This window comes from Onychostruthus taczanowskii, unplaced genomic scaffold, assembly GCF_017590055.1.
Source record: "Onychostruthus taczanowskii isolate IOZ18803 unplaced genomic scaffold, ASM1759005v1 scaffold70, whole genome shotgun sequence".
In the NCBI taxonomy this organism is placed as follows: Eukaryota; Metazoa; Chordata; class Aves; order Passeriformes; family Passeridae; genus Onychostruthus; species Onychostruthus taczanowskii.
In genome coordinates, this window is record NW_024504787.1 from 1570094 (window position 1) to 1591266 (window position 21173).

Genomic DNA, 21173 nt, shown 5'->3' on the forward strand with positions numbered 1-21173 from the left:
GTCTGTCCATAGCAGCCGCCGCGCTCAGAGGACCACGATTCCCGGCATGCCTCACAACCTTCCGCGTGCCTCCAGCGCAGACAGCCAATGGACGGCGAGAGTCGGGGGGGCGGTGGGGGTATGCGGGGAGTGGCGGCTGTTTCAAGATGGCGGCGGCGGCCGCCGGTGTGGGTGGAGGTACTCGCCGGGGCCGGGACTGTATCCTTGTCTGGGGATCGGTGTAAGGGGACAGCGGCGGGAGGGGCCGCCACGGGTGTTTGGGGAGGCTTGTCGAAGGGTTTGGCGTGGAATCAATGCGGCGCTGTGGGTCGGGTGGGGTTCTGTGGCCGTGGCAGAGGCTGTGTGAGGGCTCCGCTGGCGAGTGTGGAGGGGGCTTAGTTTGTGGAGAGGGATTGAGTATGTGCCGGTTTGTAGGGGTTACGCGGGATTTCAGAGCAAAAGTGACCTAGGAGAGAAGGGAGGGTCGTAAGTCTTCTTCAGAGTGACCCAGCTGTGAAATCTCGGGGCAAGTAAATATATAGGAAATGGGGAAATTGCGTTCAGCTTATGAGGACTTGTCAGGCAACCAATAGAGAGAATGAAGTTGAACAGCCCGGGGAAAATGAGGCTCATGAGCGACCCTTTCACACTCTGCTAATGCCTGACAGGAGGTTGGTTGTGGCCGGGTGGCGCTCGGGCTCTTTTCCCAGCTGACAAATGACAGGACAAGAGGACACAGTCTTAAGCTGCTCCAGAAGAGGTTTAGGTTGGACATTAGAAAGCATTTGTTGACAAAAAGGGTGATTGAGCCTTGGAATGGACTGCTCAGGGAGGTGGAGGAGTCATTGTCCCTGGAGGTGTTTAAGGAAAGACTGGACCTGGCACTCAGTGGTGTCCAGTCACAGGCTGGACTCAGTGATCTTAGATTGATTGATTCTGTGATTCTTTGAAACTAAGGCCAGAAGCTGAGCAGGGAAGAGATGTGTCTTTTCTGGCTGGCACCTGAACTTGACTAGAAGCAGAACGTTTTGGGTGAGCCTGTGTGGGACTTGGAGGGCTCTGTCTGTGAGGGATGAGTGTGAGGTTGGGGTGGTTTCATCTGCAGAGGAGCTGCAGGCTCCTGTTGTGGGAGACTGCGTGGGGCTGTACACGTAGATGGTGTGGCTGGTGGCTGTGGTGTTGGGAGCTCAGCCTGTACAAGCCTGGTTATGGAGAGATGTGCTTGTGTGGCTCAGAGAACCCAGAGCTGCCACTGGTGTTTGGGCTTGTGTGGCTGAGTTGGAGGCTCAGCGACTTGAAGTCATTGGGGTAGAACTGACAGTCTGGTCTGGTGGAAATTTGGAAGCTGACAATTTAGTTCCAGTTATGAGGGGTTTGAAGCATTGCTGTTAGTCAGACTGAGAGTGGGATTTCAGCATCAGCTGGAAGAGATTGGAAAGAAGAGTTTGTGTCTGTGCTCTTTTATTTATGTTTGACTGCACACTCCCTGGGACAATGTGCAAGTGAAACGGGCCAACCATCCCATGGCCTGTTTAGGGAGCATGTCGTTACGATTTTCCATCTGTGTGAAGTAAAAAAGATTGTCTACAACTTTTTCTGTGCTGTGAATGGGATGAAGGTGTGTGGCACATGTATTTATTGCCACAGTCACTACTCTGCTCAGTTGTAGAAATGTTAATGCAATTACATTGACAGTCTGTTTTTATCAGTCAATAGGTTGTTTCCTATAAGTAAATATGGCTTATAGAGCCCAGCAGTGGCCTCATGCATCCAAGGAATGAAGTTTTTTCTGACAACTATTTCCATTCTACATGTTTTGGTGAATAGGCAGTGTTGCCTCTGACCTTGGAAAAGTTTAAATTCTTATAAAAGCACATGGCAGAATTTAAAAATAATGGTAGCATGTGCTTTCAGAAGAGGAGGAATTTGGTAAATTGGTTAAATACATTTAATACTGAAGTTCTCTCCATCCTTGTTGAATTGACTCAGCACAGGAAGGCAGGCTGTATAGCTGAGCTGTACCCAGGTGTTGAGTTTCTCCAGTGCCTCTCTGCTGTCACACTGAGCTTCAGCCGTGCTGGTACACGGCTTATAATACTACACCTGCCTTACTGGCAGTCTTGGGAGGCACGTGGCAGTGGGTTAATGTTAAAAGATTGGTGCTGGTGCTGTCCCCAGGCTGTTACTCTGAGGCAAGGACATTGCTTATGAATCAGCCTCTGAGTCATTGTGATTTTCAGTCCAGCTGATTGAGGCAGCCTGCTCTAACTTTGGGTTGTTCTAATGCACTGGGCTGCAAAGCTTCAGCAGGAGACTTGTCCTGGTAGCTGGGGGGAGTAATAGTGACAACTTTGACTAGTCTTTGCATCCTGCTACTAGGAATTTATCCACAACAGCTGGCAGTACCAGAGGCACACACTAAAAGCAGGATGTTGTTTAGGCAGATGGTTTTATTTCCTATAGCCGTGTGTTGACACACAGATTAACCGTATGTCAGTTGAGTAGGAACTGCCTGTGCTGAAGTTTGTTGTTTCCTGAAGCAGTGTGAGCTGAACATAGACTTCTCAGTACCCTGCAGCTTGCTGTTGTGGCTGTGCTGACACAGCTGTTTGGGCTGGGCTGTGATCCAGACTTGGACTTTTGATCCATCTTGGTGCTTTTTGGAAAGGGTACGCACAGTGCCTTCCTCGTGAGTTTGTTCAGCTTCCTCGCCCCGTTCGTGCTATGCAGTGTGTTCTGGCAGCTGGAGGTGGCAGGCTGCAGCTCACACGTGAGAACAGAAATGCTCTCAGTGTTTGTACAGAGAGCTGGCTTTGACTCCAGTACTCACTGAATGTGTTTTTAAACTGGTGTGAGGCTAATGAGTGATAATTGTTTACAGGTGATAAAGTGCATCAACAAGATCATAAGTGAGCCTGTGATCAGGCCCTTCCAGTGTGACAAGTACCAGATGTGTGATGGACAGTGGGTGTTGATTGAAGTTGCTGTCCACAGGGGGAAACGCCTAGACTTTTCCTAATCTCCTCCACTCTGTGGTAATTACTAAATTAAGTTTTTGAGATGGTGCTCTCAGAATCAAATTTTAGTTAGGGCAAGAGTTTGTATAGGGTCACTGAAATATTTTCACAATTTTACTTTACTGTATGAATGCAGTGGCAAAACCTTAAACGCATTTCTCTGTTAACAGTAAAGAAATTAGATAATTGAGTAGGAAGTTGATGAAAGTAAAGGGGTATAAACAAAAGATAGTGGAGGAGAATTTTGTGCCCTGTGTTTTTATTTTCCACTTTAATATTGCCCTGGTTTCAGCTGGAATAGGGTTAATTCTTTTCCTTGAACTTGGTATGCTGTGTTTTGTATTTAGCATGAGGATAATGCTGATAACATGCTGATGTTTTGGATGTTGCTCAGCAGTGCTTACCCAAAAATATGGACTTGGGTGACCCATGCTCTGCCAGCGAGCAGATGCAGAAGAAGCTGGGAGGGATCATGTCCAGGAGAGCTGACCTGAACTGGCCAAAGGGAGATTCCATAACAGAACATCATGTCCAGTACATAAACTGGGGAGTGCTGGCTGGGAGCTGCCAGTTCCTGCTGGGGAAAGGCTTGGGCATTGTTCAGTGAGCAGCTGTACTGTGCATCACTTGTTTCTTTCAGGTTTTAATTCTCTCTCCCTCTTCCCTTCATGTTGTGGTTAGAATCATTATCCCGTTGTTTCAGTTATTAAGCTTTTCTTATCTCTACCCATGGGGTTTAATGTTTCTCTCTGGTTTTCCTTCCCAATTGGGGCAGGGAGGTGGACAGGGAGTGGCTGTGTGGCACTGAGTTGCTGACTGGGATTAAGTCACAAGTATGTTAGTTATTTATGTGGGAATAACAATCTTTGAGTTCAGCTAAATGAAACTGCTCCTTTAAGGAAGACAGTATGATTTACACCCTTCCCTTAGTTATATTGAGTCCTATTTTTAGTGGCTTTTAGGAGGCAGGGATTCAAGTTCAGTGCTAACAGTCATAGTGTCTGCGAATAGCACAAATAATATGGTGCCCTCTTGTTTCTGATTTTAAAGTGTTTTCTGTGGTCAAGTAATTCAATAGTTAAACCTCTGGGATATTTGAAAGTTCTTGAAACTTAAAGAAAATCAGTCCTCAAGCTTTTATGTATTACTCATCATGTGATGATCAGATGAGAATGACCAGTTTGAAACCTTTTGCATTTATCCTCATTTATGTTTCTTAGAATGTGTTGCCCAGAATGGATTTCATTGCAATATCGATAAACACTGTTTCAGAATTTGCTTTCCTTACATATCAAGATGTTCCATATAAACTGTTTAAATTTAAATAAATATTATTAGTTCATTATCTTAGTAATTGCTCTTGTATCTGGGGCTGGTCCCTGGGATCTTTTGCAAAGGTGACCTCAGAGATAATCTTTACAGGCTGAAAGTTAATGCACAGTGAAGAAGGAGTAAGGCCTTTTGTTTTAGCAATCTTTGTGGTGATTTTTTTTAAACCAAGTTTTCCTTGTTTTTCTCTCTCCCAGAATGCTGACTGTTTTCTTATCAACAGCTATGCAAAATTAAGAGACCAAATACTTCTTTTTACAGTCCTGCTTAAAGAGCTAAACTTGCAGTCTTTTTATTTCCTTTAACAAAGCCACATGCAGCTTCTGTTGAAGAAGATCCACTGGTACCTGGTTCAGGTATGACCTTCTAATACACATAAGCAAAGGTTTTTTCCTGTGGATGATAAAATTTGCAATGTCTTTTCAGGTGTGTGGTTTGTGTACATAAGTGTGTGTAAGGTGGAAAGTCATCGTAAGTTGTAATGGCACATACATGATTATAGCAGAGGATTTATGCTCTGCTGCTTAGATAAGCATACTGTATGAGATGAATAGTTCCAGGGGAGTTGTTTCTGTTGCAGGTACAGTGTGGCTTTATCCAATTTATCAGGCAAGCTGAATTTTTAATGTGGTCTCCAAGGAATGTTGAAGCATTAGAGGTGTTAGATCTTTTGTAAATTTTGAAGATATCAATTGAAATGAAGATTCATGGTGTACAGATAAAGCAGGTTTTTTTTTTTTTTTATTAGTTCTTTTGACCTTGATTTACTGTGTGCATACTTGTGTAAATTGCTGGGGAAAAGATGAATGCTCTTAGTATCCCTTCAGAATTCTCTTAATTGTTTTCAAACACAGCTGTTAAAGGGACTTGAGGTCCTGGAAACATGTCTGGGGAAGGTTAACTCTAGACTGAAATAGTGTGTGTGTCATCCAGCAGTTATAAGTTTTGAGGAATTGTACTCTTTAGGTTTGGGGTACTCCTCAAAACTACTGGCCAAACGTCTCTGTTGAACTACAAAACACATTGTAGTTGGTTTTTAAGCCAGGTGATGTTGGATTGTTTTTCTCTGGGCCCTGCAAAGACAGCAGTGATCCTAAATTATGGAAATTGATTCACTGTGGGGAATTTTCTACCACTTCTGTGGAAGAGAATATCAGGACCATTGTTTTCACCTGTGTATGAGCGTGGAGATATTAGAGTTTATAATTTAGTTCTTTCACTTGAATTCTGGTACACTTCTGAAATGAATTACCCAAATAATTGATCTGCTAGTATGGAGTTAATATTTTTTGTTCAAAACTTTTTGCACTTCTGAATAGTCAAAAATTAAACATTGAGGCAGTACCAAGTAGCTATGGGCTTTAATCTGGCCCTGGGAGTTTTTAGTGTTAGTGCCAGTGTTGGCACTTTGTAATTGCAGCATCAGGATTTTCAGTGCTTTCATGTTCTTACCATTCGTAGTGGTGATCTAATTCTAATTATGGCAGGAAGTGTTTGACAAATGATCTGTGGAGTGTGCACTGCAGTGTTGCCTTACTCATTTGCCTGGTCCTGAAAGGAAAAAACAGCCTGAGTATCAGTACGTTGGCTGTGTAACAGAAAAAGTGGTATTTTATTATATGAGTGGTGCTTTTAACAGCTTTACTTCTGGTTGGTTCCTTACTGTCTCTGGGTATCAAAGCAGAAGCTCAATTTTATGCTTTTGCATCTTACTCAAACACAGTATATTTGTACTGAGCTTCAGTCTGAAGACATAATGTGCATTTCAGAATTTACAAAATGTTCATTGTGGCTGGGTGTGCTTCAGTGCCATGCACCTCTTTTTCTGCTGATGCGTCCATCTTAATGAAGTTTAGTTTGGAGTGAGAGGACAGGGGGAACTGCAGACCTATTCCTGAAGTGCTCATTCTTTTCAAGGAAAGAGCTGCTAAGGCAAGGTTGCCTTTGTGAAAGGCAAGAATAGGGCCCCTTTTTCACTTTATAATCTGCATGTTCTGCTTGTCTTTCACTTACAGGAGTGTCTACAAAAGGAAATTTAAGAACAAGGTGTTTGCCGAAATATCAAACAGGTGAAACTGAACTGAAGGTGCCTGTAGCTGTTGCTTCTGTTTCCATGGATCCTGATAGAGGTACAGGAGGTCTGACAGGGCAGCAGGTCAGTAAAATTTTTCTTGCTCTTAAGAGTGCACATTGTAGAAAAAACAGCTGAAAATTATCAGATTGGAAATGTTTAAACACTTTTAGAGTAGTTATTTTTACAGTCTCTTACTCTTTTTGCCTGCTTTACATGGTGGCTTTCTAGCAGAAATTATCACCTGAAGAGAACAAAGGCTGAATGTTCGAATTTATGTAAGTGGTGTGTAAGTGGGGCTATGTAAACCCCAAAACCAGATTATATTTCTATGTCTGTATTTGTAGAGAGGCAGTGCGTGTAGCCCTGGGTAGTGCCTCACCTATACTTTACTAGCTAAACATGCAAGAAGTTTTGTTCAGTTTGTTCATTTTCATTGCTCTAGTAATTTAATTTAGAAATTACACAAGTAAAAACTCATTTTGGGGACTTTTGTTCTGTGCTGCTCATGTTAGAAGGGTAAAATCATGTTTTGTTTTAGATAGTAAAAATTCAAAATGCATTTGAGCAGTAGAAGTAGCTTTGTCAGTTGATGTCAACTGCTTTGAATTTTGTGGTCTCCTCCTGTGAGACTAGGTGATGTGTTTCTACAGTTCCTTGCATTAGAAATTCCAAAGCAGCAGGGTTTCCTTTGGAAGATTATTCTGTATTGTGACAGATTCTGTTATGTTTAGAAATCTGTTGAGAGATGCCATTTTTCTAAAGTGGTTTGTGTAGTACAACGGCTGTGTAAGTCATTTGAGTACTGTTGAGTCTCTTGCCTAGCAGTCATCTTGGGCCAGCCTGTAAATCACTGGGGTTAGCCATCTTCCCACTTGCAGGCAGGATCTAAAACCTTTGACTGCTTCTGCCTCGCTGTTTTATTATCATGCAGTTAAATCTTGTTCTTCATCTAAGATGTCCTTCTCTGCCTTCTGTGTGCTGAGTAACTGCTGTGTGTCAGACCTGTAGGTTCAACACTCTGATGTGAAGACAGGTTACTCAATTCTTGTTGCTTTGACAGTGTCACAGTGTCACTGCCCTTCAAATCCTTCAGCATGACACATGACTAGTTATTAAACTAGTTATTAATATAGTTATTAATTTTTAGGGCTTTTCCTGGACATGTATATTTCCCTTTCTCTGTTTATCGGTACTTTCTTTTAGAGGCTGGTATGTACCTCTACTTTGCAAATGATGCTGTTAAGTGGCATGCAGATAAATTCCACAAATAGCCCCCATTATGCAGAGTCTTTATGTAGAAGCATCTCTTCATAAGTATCTACAAGCCTGCTGCCTCACAGATGCCTTCATGTGCCACATTAAAATCTGTTTTGTTGAATGGTGCATTGATTGCGTTGCTTGTTGTCTAGAGAGTTTTTGCTCCTTTTTTGTTAAAGCCATTGTATAATTGCGTTTTGGTGTACTCTTTTTGTAAATATAATGCCTGATACATGAAATCTTAATTGGTGACTCGTGCTTTTGTATTATTGACAACAAGATGTGTTCAAAGCTATGTTTAATTTTTGTCTTTTTAAACCTTCTGTTTTTCGCTTGCCTTGCCAAATTCTTTTGGAAACTTTGTACTCTGAAGATAAGCTCTGAATACTGGAAACAAACAGAACGCATGTTTTTACTCATTATTGAAGAACTTCTTTTGCATGGAATTTTTCATCAACAACACAACTCACTTTCTGCAAAGCATTGTGTGCATGTCTAGTGAGAGCTGATGGCTTTACTATGGCACAGAGTCATAGAATGGTTTGGGTTGAATGGGACCCTAAAGATCATCCAGTCCAACCCCCCTGCCACGGGCAGGGACCCATTCCACTAGAGCATGCTGCTCAGAGTCTCATCCAGCCTGGCCTGGACATAATTCTCAGTAAAGTGCTCTAGGCTGGAGTAGGTGAGCTGCTGTGGTCCTTTCTGTGATTCTCCATGATTTTGTCATGCAGTTATCACCTTCCAAGGTGTGGAGAATATCTTCTCTGTACTGAATTCCAAAACTGTCTTCCATCCTGAACTTCCATCCTGTGTAGAAAGGACAGAAATCTGGGAAAAGGAGACAGTCTTGGCCTCTACCTCATTTGTTGTCTTCTTTAGATGGTCGAGCTGTTGCTGTGCATTATTCCACAGCTCCATTTTGATGTGTGTTATGGTACAAGTCTGCCTCTGATAATTTCTTGTGTGCCATCTTTGAATACTTGTGGGTGATAGAAAAAACTGATTTTCCTCTTCATCCCACAGAGGTTTGTCTGACAGTATGTACATCAGTTTGGGTAGTAGTTTTTGAGACCTTCTGTTAAAAACCCTTCACTAAAGTGATCAAGCTTTATTATTTTTTTTTTTCTGTTGAGGACTGTAACTTTTCGTTTTTTCTTAAAGAAGTTTCATCATCTGTCTGCTAAAAAAAAAGTCACATTTTTAGAATGCAAAGTGAAATTCCTTCAGCCATACGTTTAGTTGAATTCAGTCAAGTTAGACATTCTCTCTTCATTTGTGAGTGATGTATGTTTGGGAAGAAAACTGTGAAATCAAATGCTGCTTGAAAAGTGCTGAAATTTGCCTTGTGAAATTGTTTTCCCCCTTGCCCCTGAGAAGAATATACACTGAAGATAAAATGAAAGATCACACAGGTATGACATGAGTCTGTGTGAAAACATCACCTCCTTTGTAGTGGTCATTATTCTTTAATTGTTTTTAAGATGCTGTTTAATTAGCTGAGAAGGAAAGGGGTCACTTTTCTCTGGTGTAGATCAGCTGCTTTTACTGACAATGAGAGAAGCCCAGTATTGGCTTTATATTCTTTTGTGCATTGTTGTGTTGACTTGGCCAAACTGCAGGGCATCTGGTGGCACTCTTTTATCTGATCTGAAGCACTTCATGCACTTGCGGGGGCTTGTAAAAGTATAAACTGAAACTCCTTGAGATTGAGTGGACATACTGAAACTTGCCAAAATCTTGGACGGAACAGCATGGCGCTTATTGCTGCATTTATCTTCGGACTCCTATTTCGTGCTTACCACTAGCGCTGCAGAACTGAATACCCGATGACAGGAATTTTTGGTGGATAAAACCAGTTTGGAGCCTTTTCCTGCGCGGGAACAGCCGAAGTCGGGAATGCCGGGCAGCAGAGTGCCCTCTGGTGGGCACACGTGGAAAGTGCAGCGGTTCTCTCTGCGTTCCCGGGAATGCCTGAAAGATCTGAAGTGCTCAGTATTGTTACAGCCTTCTTTTGACAAGTATTATTACGAAAGTAGCATATATTTAGTAGTATAGTATGTATATCTACAAAAAAAATTTCATTTTATATATATGTATTCGTAAGTGTAGTATATATTTACAAAATAAGCAAATAAGTCAGTAAAACCAAACAGTAGCCACATGTGAAGGTGTGTGTTCTTTTCTCTGTGTTAGAAAAAAGAAATAAGGAACGTGCTCTCTGCTAACATTATTTTGCTGTTTTGTATGCTTTGGTCATAAATGCTGAGGCAGCATGGTTTTTTCTTCCTCCATAGGTTATGATCCTTATATGATGAAGTTTGAAGTTGGATTTGGATGTTGCTGTACTAGATTTCCAAGTCATGAGAACCTACTCCTCTTTATCTAGTATGAATCAAGGAATAGTACATGTCTTAAAACTTTACCCAGCATGTTTTAGTATTGAAGCTAGCAGCTTGCATTTGAATTACAAATATCTTAAAATAATTCTTCACAATTTGGTAATTTGTTTCATTGAAATGTACTTACATTTTAAAAAATATGAATTTTATTTCCAGTTGGAATCGATCTACTTTCAGCTTCTAATTATTAGGTCTCGAAATGCTTTTAATAGCTTATGAAATATTTGTTTTCTTTTAAACAGGACATTCTAAAATGTAACTTTAAACTTTCAGAGCACTAATGAAGGAGGAATGAAGAGTGCTTCTTTAAAGGATTTGTGTCCTGAGGACAAGAGACGCATTGCAAACTTAATTAAAGAACTTGCCAGGTAAGAAGAAGCATCACCTGAAAATGCATTAAGTTTAAAGAGAGTAATTTCTCTAATTAACATCAAGCAATGTAGAACTGCTTGAAAGGCCTGCATATTTGCACAAGGTAATTTTTCTTGCTGGAAAAAGTATGAAGCAGCATAGTTGGTTTTTCCTTGCTTCCTGAGCCCCTAAATGCATATTTAAAAGGGAGGCCAAAATTTCATGACCAGAAATACTTCTGTAATAACCCAGTGACAGGGCTAGGATTTTGTTTGTTGTGTGTATCAAGTGCTACAAATAAACACATTCTGCTTTTGGAAATTACAGACTTTGTTGGTATGAAACTTTGTAGTGCTTATTATTTGGCAGAGGTAAGCTTTTGTAAGGAAGGTCATGTTAAAAGTGTATTGCTGATCTTGTGGCTGAAACATGTTGGTAATGATTTGCCTGTGTAATTTTTACTTACCTAGCCAAACTACTTCTTGCTTCCCTTAATTTCTCCAGATTCTACCTATTTCTTGAAAGGAGAGGTAGAAATAGTTTCTCAAGCAAGTTTCTCAGCTTCGGCAGAAGTCTTTTTCTAAGTTTCATTCCAGTGCTAGTTACATTCTCAAAGGTAAAGGAGGTGAAAAAGAGGTTGAATTAAAGTGAGGAGATTTTTGTCCTACTCTTTGTCCCTAACACCTCAGAATCTCTGGAAATCTGTTTCTTACAGAGTGGCTGTAAGTAAAAATGAGGAGGAGCCCATGGGCCTTTGGCAGGCTTTGCCGTATCAGTGGGGAAGATCTTGTGAGATGATCACAGGTCCTTTGGGCTAAAAGTTATCGCTAATAATTACTGTTAATACTTAAATGCTTTTTGACATAGATCCCTTATGTCTGTGCAATAATTGGCAAGCATTACTGTCCTTTTTCATTTTATATAGAAAAATTTGGAAAATTAGAGAAATTAAGTGACTTGCTCAAGGTCATGCAATAACTCTCTGGTGCAGCTAGGAATATTTTCTCTCTGATTATCCTTATCCAGTGGACCATTTTACCTGTTAATAATTTGTACTGATACAGGATTTCTTGCCATACAGTATTTTAGTAATTTCTGAAGCTCTTCATGCTTGCTTTTATCATGCTTTGTGTTAGAAAATGTATAGTTAAGACTGTCATAAAGAGTAGATTGGTGGGAAGCCTGGTTACAAATTGTCAGATGTTGGAGCTATTCGGACACTGTTGCCACTGTTGATATATAGAGGTATATTCTGATATTAAAAAAAGCCTTTTATTACATTGTTCCTCATAATACACTGCTCCCTAGTGAATAGTAGTACAGTAATTCATTCGAGCATGGGATTCTTCTTAAATCTCAGATGCTGTGATTTTTCCCTGAGGACAGTTTGATATTTCTGCCTGACATTTCTTTGAAGAAAAATAGAAGGTGCAGCAACATTAATTTTGAAAAGTAAAATTAGTGGAACACTATTATTTTATACTTAGTTCTCTTTTATTTTTAAACCTAATCATATTTTTATTGGATGTAATTAAAAGTCCTTTGCAGAGTAATAGGGAAGTTGAACTTTAATTCCGCTCACCTCGTCACTTTTTTAAAACTCTCCATAATTTTCATCCTTAGTTGTGCAATGATAGAGAGTTTTTACAAGCAGTAGAACATTCTTTGCCACTTTGGAGAAGAAAAAGGAGCAGCAGAATGTTGAAAGTTTTACAGGAACACTGTCCTGCAGTAAATACTTGGAATAATAAAGGTCTCACTTGGGCTGTACCTCACTGTTCCTTGTTTTGCTATTATTTATGAATGGTAGTTGAAGCTAATTCATGCATGTTTGTTGCAGGATGGTGAACAGAAATAGATTGCTCAGTACGTAGCTGCATGAAAGCTCTTTTAAAGTGGTAAAATTCTGTTTGTTTGGAATCCAGTTGCAAAATATGATTGACTCCTGGGGCTTTAGGTTCAGCCAGGTCTTGCTTCAGCAGTTCAGGGTTGCGGTCTTTCCCCAACTTCTGTGACTACTGAGGGAGAGAGCTCTCCTGTACTTTTCTTTGTATTTTTTACTTCTCTTCCTCCAACTCTCACTCCCCCTGCACTTTTGAACATTGAGGGTGTGTGTGCCAGTGCAATTGTTAATTTGCTGAAGTGTAAGACTTCATATTGGTATGAGTAAATTCTGTGCTAGCTACATTAATATCATTTTCTCTGGGAAAAAAAAGAAGAGTTTTCTTGGCTATAAAGATCTCCTGCTGGGGATTCCAGTGGCTGACATCACCTTAGCTGTTCAGAATTTTATGGAATTGGATTTTGAAACAGGGTCTAAAGAAAGGACTCAGCTGTATCCTTTCCAATTCTCCTTTCTAGGCTAAATAATCGTAGTTTTTGATCTGTGCTGCCGCCTGTAAATCTAACCATTATCTTGCCCTTCTTTGAATGTATCCTTTTAAGGTGAAATGAGAGTGGCAGACTGAAGCCAGAGTATAAAATACTCGAATGTTGCAAATTTGAGCTTTTTAATTTATTGTGTCAGCAGATTCTTTTAAAATTGCTTTTGTAGAGGAATTTCTGAGAAGAATGAGTCATGCCATTGAATGCCAAAGTGCTTTGTGAGTGAGTGGAGTATTCTTCAGTGTGATCAGTCATTATTTTCTGAGACAACCAGTGTGGCACCTTCATGTTTTCAGCAAGGTCCTCCTGGTGTGGTGGTGAAAGTGGCGCAGTAAGAGCAAATTTTGCCTTTCCCTATAAGCAAAGTCTTTTCAAAAGAGGCAAAGAAGACTCTCTCTGAGCTTTTATTCCTGCAGGCTGCTCCTGAAGCAGTCATCAGCTTATGTAATGAAATGAACAGTGGCATGGTGAAGACACAGAAAGATTCTTAATGCTCGTACTCACTGCTGGTGTCAGGACACATTAGTCTCTTCTGAGAAGGAGCAGCTAGGGGCCCGCTGGGATGTAGCCAGTTGGCTGTTGAACTTTGAGGACTTACTAGACACCACACTGAGACTGATTCTGAAGTATTCTAGGGTGAAATACTTTGAGTGATATGCAGATTTTGAGAGTGATCTCTTTCTTGGCCTTCAGTTAAATGGAGAGGATCATAACTCCTTAGCAGAGAGAGTGAATGCGTGTGTGTTTGCAGGATTCACTTCATTCTTCACTGGTATATAGCCATAGTTCTGTGACTTTGGGGCTCCTAGTATGGCAGGTGCATCATAAATACTTCTCCCCTCATCACAAATGTCTGTACAGCTCACATATGGAGTTTGCCTTTTGAGCGAACAGAAGCATTGATAAAGTGATGTAGAGTGGTTCATGAAAGTTTAAATTTTGTTTTCAGTGGCAAAAATTGGTGTCTAACTATTTTGCATTCTTTCTTTCTTTGAATAAGATAAACTTGGAGAAAGCTGGCTTTCTGTTGTCTTTGCAAACAAATCTTGAAAAGCAATTTAGGTAGAAAGGTATCATAATGCCCTTCTGCACCCATGGGAGGGAGTGATTTCCCTTTCCAAATGACATACAAGATGGTTGTTGCTATTATATTAGTGTTCTGGCTAAGATCACTGGCATGCCCAGAATGATTGGTAACTGGCAACTACTAAACCAGCTTTCAGACAGCCCATTATCCCTTATTGAGAAAATGCTTCCCTCTTCCCAAGACCTTGGATTCCTAAACCCTTTGCCGGGTGCTAGCAGTTTGGGATACTAGTCTTTTCTACTGTCTTTGAGATGAAGCTGAAATTGACCAACTGAAATTGAAATTTTCTAACAGAAGGTGAATAATGTGCGTCAAAACAGAATGTTAATTTGGGTACAGAACTGGAAACTATTGAAGAGGTTTCAATAAAGTGTATATTTGCTATTTTTCTTCTAGTCCTTAAGATCTTTGAAGGAAAATTTGCTTGTGGTTTGTATTACAAATCTTGTGTGTTTGGCCTCTTGTGTTGCCTTCTCTCCTGGGTTACACTACTTTATATTTAACCAAATTGTCACCTGGCTTTAAAATAAAATTTTTTTCTCTTTTTTTTTCTGTGTTACTTTAGGGGCAATTTCGTGCTGCAGTTTTCTTAATTGGTCTGGCAGTGAGACTGCAAATGAGATATCCCTAAGCTTGTCTGGAAATTACTTTGTGTTGATAGGTAAAGCATGCCCAGGATTATTGTATCACCAATCACACTTACTTTCTGTGCTTAAAAAGTAATTTGTAGCTATAAATTCATGCTGTGAAATCTAGTTTTGTATTTTGCAGGTTGCATATCGTTAAATTTATCCATTGTGTAGAAATTTCAATTAGGGTTTGGGCTGATAGCAGAGGTTTTTTTTATTTTTTTTTTCTAATGTGTACAAACTGCATATGATGCTTGAGTAAAATGTATCAGATTTGTAAACCCTGATCCTTGGACAAAAATTCTGTTTCTTTCTTTCCTCCCCCTCTCTCCCTGGTGGTCTTCCCTGTTCCAGATGCCATTCTTTGTCTGGAATTTAAAACTTGTAATTTTCAAGAATGGTCGCCACACTTTTTAAATCTTTGCTAGCCAGTTGGCAGACTAATAACAGATTGGTGTTTACTAAAAGATAAGTGTACCCAAGGAGTGTAGGACTGAGAAGTGAAGTTCCCAGTGTCTGTATCTGTGTTTTTTGTTTAGTTTGTCTTCTGTCTTAACTAGCTGAGCTTCAATGTTCGTATTGCATTTCAGATTTTTCTTGGTAAAAGCTCATTTTTTAAAATTTTAAAAAATAGAAGATGCTGTTTTTAATTTGCTTTTCCAATTCTGCCTTTAGTCAGAAAGAGCTGAGTTCTGTCCCTAGTGTAGTGTTGATGTGAGTATTATCATGGCTCTTTCTTGTGCATGTCAGTTTTTCATTAAACAAATAAAACTTGAAGTGCTGTTGACTCTTGCAGTGCTTCAAAAATTCCACCTGGAGAGCATCAGTCCTGCTTACTCAGTGGAATGAGTCAGTGTCATCAGCAAACTCCTTGATCAATTCCTTCTTTAGATTAGATAGAAATACTAGTATCAGCAGTGGACCTGGGAGCACACAATAATAATTGGAACTGGTGAAGTATGAATTAATTTTAACACTAAGGCGGATGTCCTAGGAGGGCTTTTTGTCAATATATTTGCATTATGAGTTTTTCTAAAGAGGCTTCTGCAAAATAAATTTATTTATTTAAATGCATCTAGAATTATATAGGCTTTGAACTGCCGAATTTAAAGCAAATCTTGAACAAAGATGGTGCATGTCCTATGGCACAAGGTAGGTGAATGTGAATTGAATGCAAGAAAATATAGCAGACACTAAATGGAAGGAATAGTTCCACTGATTCATCATCTTTGCTCTCAGCTGTCAGTTGTCTGTTTGATCTTGGAAGCAAGAACAATGGAGCTGGATACCAGCATGTTGCTCAGTGGAGCAGTTGAGACCTTTGTAGTTGTGCCTTCATTCTTTCACTGCTCTTTTCTTACCCAAGTGGGTGAACAGAGGATGAAAATACTTTTGAGGAGCATTACATGAGCCTTGTAATGTTTTTGTATTGCATCAGTGAAGTCCTCCATAGTTCTGCTAAAAATAATTTGTTCTTTACTGCCAGAAGGCAAAGAAATAAGTTTATTAAAAAAAAAAGGCAACTCACTGAGCTATTTATGGGAAGTGACATAAATCCAGCATAATCTGATGGGATTCTTGTATTCCTTTTCTCTGACTTCCTTTTGCCACCTCCTGTGAGTAACTGTCTTTTGTATCTCGCCTGCCCTTTATGGGCTGTCTCCTGCTTTGTGATACATAAACACATACTGCCACATTTCTTCTGAGATCACTTACTGTTCTCAGTCATTTACTGTGTAAGATATGTGGCACAATATATTCATGTGTCTGGGAGTGTGACAGCTTGCTGTGATATGTGTTAAATACAAACACAGCACGTGAATGTGATGCACACTGATACAAGCAACAAATCACAGAATCTAGAGATTAGTAAAGCCTGCTAGATTTTGTTTGATTTTTCTAGTGCTCTCTTCTTTCATGCCTTTTTTTCTTATACTGTTGTTCAATTTTGGTGTTATTGGGTGCTGGCACAGCCCAGCATTTGTTGCCCCAAACCCTTTTCTCATGCAGCATCCTTCTTGCAAGTTACTGAACAAGCTTCCTTCCTTTCATAGAATCCTGGAGATGGTACTTGTTCTCTCTTTCCAGTTGCCTACCCTGCTCTTGTTTCATTCCCATCTTTCATCCACGTGGTCATTGTGTTCTTCATTGTGGTTTTTAATTAACTGTTTTTGCATCTTTCACTGGTTATGTGAAGGAGGGTCATACGTGTTGTAGTCATTTAGGTGGTTGCCCTGGACTTAGAGGAAGCGAATGGGACCCGGTTGGATATGAAAGTCTCTGTCTGCAGCTTGTGGCAAATGTGCTGTGGCTGTTACTGCAAGGATGGGTGGTGGATACTCCTCAGAAGTTTGTTGCCTGCTTAGCTGAGGAGTGCAGAGTTGTTGGTGTGGGTCCAGAATTTATACAGGTAGTTCCTGTTGCCACTTTTCTTTAATGCTATGTGCCCTTTTGACAGCTTGTGAGTGTAGGGGAAGGAGCCTAGGAGCAGGTTGAACTCATCACACCTTCCCAGGCTGGGCCCAAGGTTGTAAGTGAGACCTTGTGCATTTGACTAATGGAATGCTTTTATGCTTAATCCGTGTCTTTTTTTTTGCCCCCCTGTACATTAGAAACTTTACAATTGATAATTGGATCCAAGCTTTCAAACCACCCTAATTTAAAGAATTTGATTATCTGGTGGTATCTGTTGTCTGTCTCCCTCTTGGTTTGCAGACAAAAAGTGTGAGTTTCAGTATTATTATTTCCAACTTCATGCAGTCTGCTTGAGCTAATATGAGAAGGTCTGTGGGTTGATCTTGGAGTTGGGGAATACTGCTTGTCTATAATTCACTACAGGGGAGTGACTCAGTTGTGGTATTTATGACTTTTCCACTGGAAGACCAGAACAAATTTGTGCCCTCTTAAGAGGAACAATGATATCAAATGTATGGCTCATTCCTTGAATGAAACATTCTGTTCAGAATATTAGTCTAATGGGATGAGTGGAAGGCTTACACATATATATTTCATTTTCCCCCTTCTCTTTCCTCTTCCTGTAAGGTTGTTCCGCTTTAAGGAAGTTAAAATTGGAGTTTTCTAAAAGTTGTATTGCTTTGGTCTCCTGTCACCTGTGTTGTGGCAGCTGTTTCATCATCATAAAAGACTGAACTTTAAGAGCCTTCAGCAACAGAAATTGCCTAAGTGCAGAGCAATAATATTTATTAGTCTAAGCTCATTACTTAATATTTTTGTGGAGCTTTTATAGAACCATGATTTCCAAGCCACGTTTTTTAGCATAGTTACAGGATCAACTGTGCATAATGATCTTCTTGCCTACGTGATACCAGAATAATTGTTTTTATAGCCTGCTCTTGAGGTGCAGAATAAATGATCATTGTGAGCCTTTCTCCCATTGTCATCTTTTAATCTTGATCCAATTATTTACACTGAGCAGTAAGATACAGGGTGCCATGCCCCAGACAGAAAGGATAATTTACGCCTGCAGCTTGATATTTGAAAATCCTCAGAAAAGGACAAACAGTTTTGTTTGGAGAAAGCTAACGAGAAAAATGATTCCTTCCTGGGCTTGTATTTGACCAGTAAAGGTGAAAGAAGGATTAGTTTATAGATTAAGAAACAGAAAAGTTTTCCAGAATTTTCTTCCTGTTGTGTCAGCTAAACTCTCCCATATGAGTTTTCTGTCTTCATGTCCTAGGTTTGTAAGTATCGCAGTGAATCTTCATTATGGCTGCAGAGGATCAGACTGGACAAACCTAATTGTGGGTTCAGGCACTAACTTTGTTCTTCCATGCTGCCCATTAATGTGCCTGTACTTTACTGAGGCTGCTGTTTTTGAAAAAAAAAAAAAAGATATATTGCATAAAGTTTTATGTATCTTCCTGTGTAAAACTAACCTGTTATTAACAGGAACTAACCTGTTTAAGGGTGGAGAGGATGTTATACATTTACCTGCAAAGTGGTGGAGGAGTTGGAGGTCAGGCACTGTGGTTATGGGCATATATTTTATTTTTCTCAAATTCTTTTCAGGGTAAGTGAAGAAAAAGAGGTGACGGAAGAACGGCTGAAAGCTGAACAGGAATCGTTTGAGAAGAAGATCAGACAGCTAGAGGAGCAGAATGAACTTATCATCAAGGAAAGGGAAGATATCCTTTAAAAATATGTGCAATGGCTCACTGAAATAAAAAGTGAAGTACAGAGAAATAATTGTTCTAATTTATGGCATAGAATAAATCTGCATGTGCTGCCATTCAAAAGCAATCAGAGAGATGACTTGTCAGCATGTGACACTGGTTCATTTGAGCTTAAACTGCCATCCAGCTGTTCCTATGATGTTGTTTTGCTATGAAATAGATATTTGTCAACTAAAAAAAATGACAGTAAGGAATTTACACATTAAAATATGATTATAGATATTTTTTGTAAAATTCTGTTAGGTGGTAATAATTTAGGTCTAAAAGTTGCATGGTATTCCATTTGTCTCCATGTCCAGAGAAAGGGAATCTACACTAAATGGATACAAATTAAATATATGTACTAGGAGGTTTAGCTAGCTTAGACTTTCTGTTTGGTGTAGGGTTTGTTTGTATATAAAACAGCTAGCAGATTTTCTGTTCTTGCTAACTATGACTTGCAATTCTTTAAGCTGCATATGCTTAGTCCCAATCCTGGAATATCACATGCAAAGTCACTGTTGCAGGAATTGCTATTTTTCTTTCTGAGGTGTGACAGACCTTTACATAATTCTCTTGTTCATTTCTCATCCAAATCTCTGGTATTGATGCTCTGTTGTTGAATTTCACAGAGGGCTAAGGATTGGCTGCAGTGGGATAGGGAAGAGACAGGACTGCAACTACAGGAAAAGCAAACAGTGTGTGATTAATTGGGAGCTGCATTGCCAATAGGGAAGGTAGTAATGTTGTTTTAAAAAGCATGATGGAGCCCAGTGTGCAGTACTGTTTTCAGTCCTGAGCCATCCCTAGTTCAAGTTAAAAACAAAGTCAGTGACAAAAAGAGGCTGTTCAAGCTATTGGCCAGTGTTGAAACACAAACAGAGATAACTGAGAAACTTAAACATGAATTTAGAGGAGGGTTTTTGAAAATTCTATTTCACAGTTTAACCCTGGAAGTGTAACAAAACCAGTGCTTCTTTATGATGGAGCTTGCTTGGCTTAGGAAAGGCATTCAGTGATGTGTGGTCTCTGTCTGGAGAGCATTGCTCTGATGGCTTAGAGCATCCCTTGTAGCACAGTGGCACTTATTTTTCTGGAAAAAAAATTGTGTGTTTGTCTTAAATAATATACATGTCAACAAACTTAGCTGGCTGTGAACTGTTACTTGAAAATATTAGGTCTGAGGTATTTCAAGAGCCATTAGATGTGACAACAACTCTTTCACATTGATTTCACTGAAGCCAGTATTTTGTTGTATATTACATTTTGTGTATTCAGTAAGCTCATGAATGTTGGTGGGATGCATGTTCCTGATTTTTTGTTATTTATCCACACAAAGATTTCACTAGTTCACATGAAGTTTATTTGGCTAGTGAAAAGTAGATATGATTGGTTTTTTTTTTTGTTTTGTTGTCTGGGGTATTTTCCCTTTCCTTTTGTTTCTTTACCAGAAATAGATTGCACAAGCATGAGTACTTTTCCAGAAGTCTGGTAGACATGGCAGAAGGTTAATGCATGCAATTTTACAGTTCATAAAACTCTGTAAAACCTAGATATATAAAACAAGGTTATAATTTAAAACAATGTAATTTTAACTGCTGCAATACTTGCCTATCATACATGAATGATTCAAGATCTTCAGTGTAACTCTGATTACTTAATTTTTTAAAGCTTGTTGCAGAGACAAGAAAAAGTAGAAATTACTTGCTGAGGCTGAATGCAGATTATAGCTGTTTCAAGTACAGCAACTTGAAATTCTTTAATTTCTTCTGGATTATAGTGTCCACTTGCAAATAAGATATCAGGGATATAATACCATAAGAAAAAAAAAATTCAAGTCTGTTAAAATCAATTTTATCTTTTTTTCTGACCCACATAGCTAATTTATTCTCTATAAGATAACTTTCTTTACTGCAGTATTTAAAAGTACCCTGCAGTAACAAATTGGTGCTTCTGATATAAATGCAGCTATCCAGCAAAGTGCAATTTCAGCTTGGTAAGGGTTTAGTTCACTTAGCATGGGGACTGTGTGGGTTGTTTTCAGCAGCATGTATTTTTGTTGTTTTTTTTTTTTTTTTTTTCCTTTAGATTCTTGAGGGAGAAATATTGCTTGGTGCTTGAAATCCATATTTTGAGGAAAATCCATCCTTATTTTGTTGTGGTTGATTTTTTGACTCCTGAGAAGCTGTGAAGACCCCTCTGTTCAAATTTGCTGCTGATGACCTGTGACAGAAGCTTTGGGGGAAGGGAGATGGGTGGTATGCAAAGATCTCACTACAAAACTTCGAGTAACTTATCAGCATTTAGAGAACAGCATTTCTTTGCAGCCCGAGCTCACATTTGCTTTGGAACTGCTCAGTGTTGTCTGGGTAGGGAACAACAACTAAAATTTCACGCAGTTTAGAAGTCAATTCTACCCTTTCTTGGCAGGTGAAACTTGGAAAATTGAGTTCTTAGTACTAGGATGTGCTGTTGTTAATGGAGAACAACA

The 21173-nt window shown here is 39.6% G+C and overlaps 1 protein-coding gene across 3 annotated transcripts in view; it reads left to right on the forward strand.

The window, feature by feature from the left end:
- The first annotated feature begins 129 nt into the window (after nucleotides 1-129).
- The window catches only part of KIAA1328 (KIAA1328 ortholog), a 174073-nt gene continuing 153029 nt past the window's right edge, over nucleotides 130-21173 (forward strand). Inside the window, exons 1-5 of one of the 3 annotated variants that reach the window (XM_041422071.1) lie at nucleotides 130-198; nucleotides 4646-4681; nucleotides 6341-6480; nucleotides 10332-10426; nucleotides 18540-18655. In XM_041422071.1, coding sequence (XP_041278005.1) covers nucleotides 147-198; nucleotides 4646-4681; nucleotides 6341-6480; nucleotides 10332-10426; nucleotides 18540-18655 — 439 coding nt within the window. In that variant the 5' untranslated portion in view covers nucleotides 130-146. The remainder of the gene's footprint in view (nucleotides 199-4645; nucleotides 4682-6340; nucleotides 6481-10331; nucleotides 10427-18539; nucleotides 18656-21173) is intronic. The other 2 variants (XM_041422073.1, XM_041422072.1) reach the window with 2 other exon arrangements.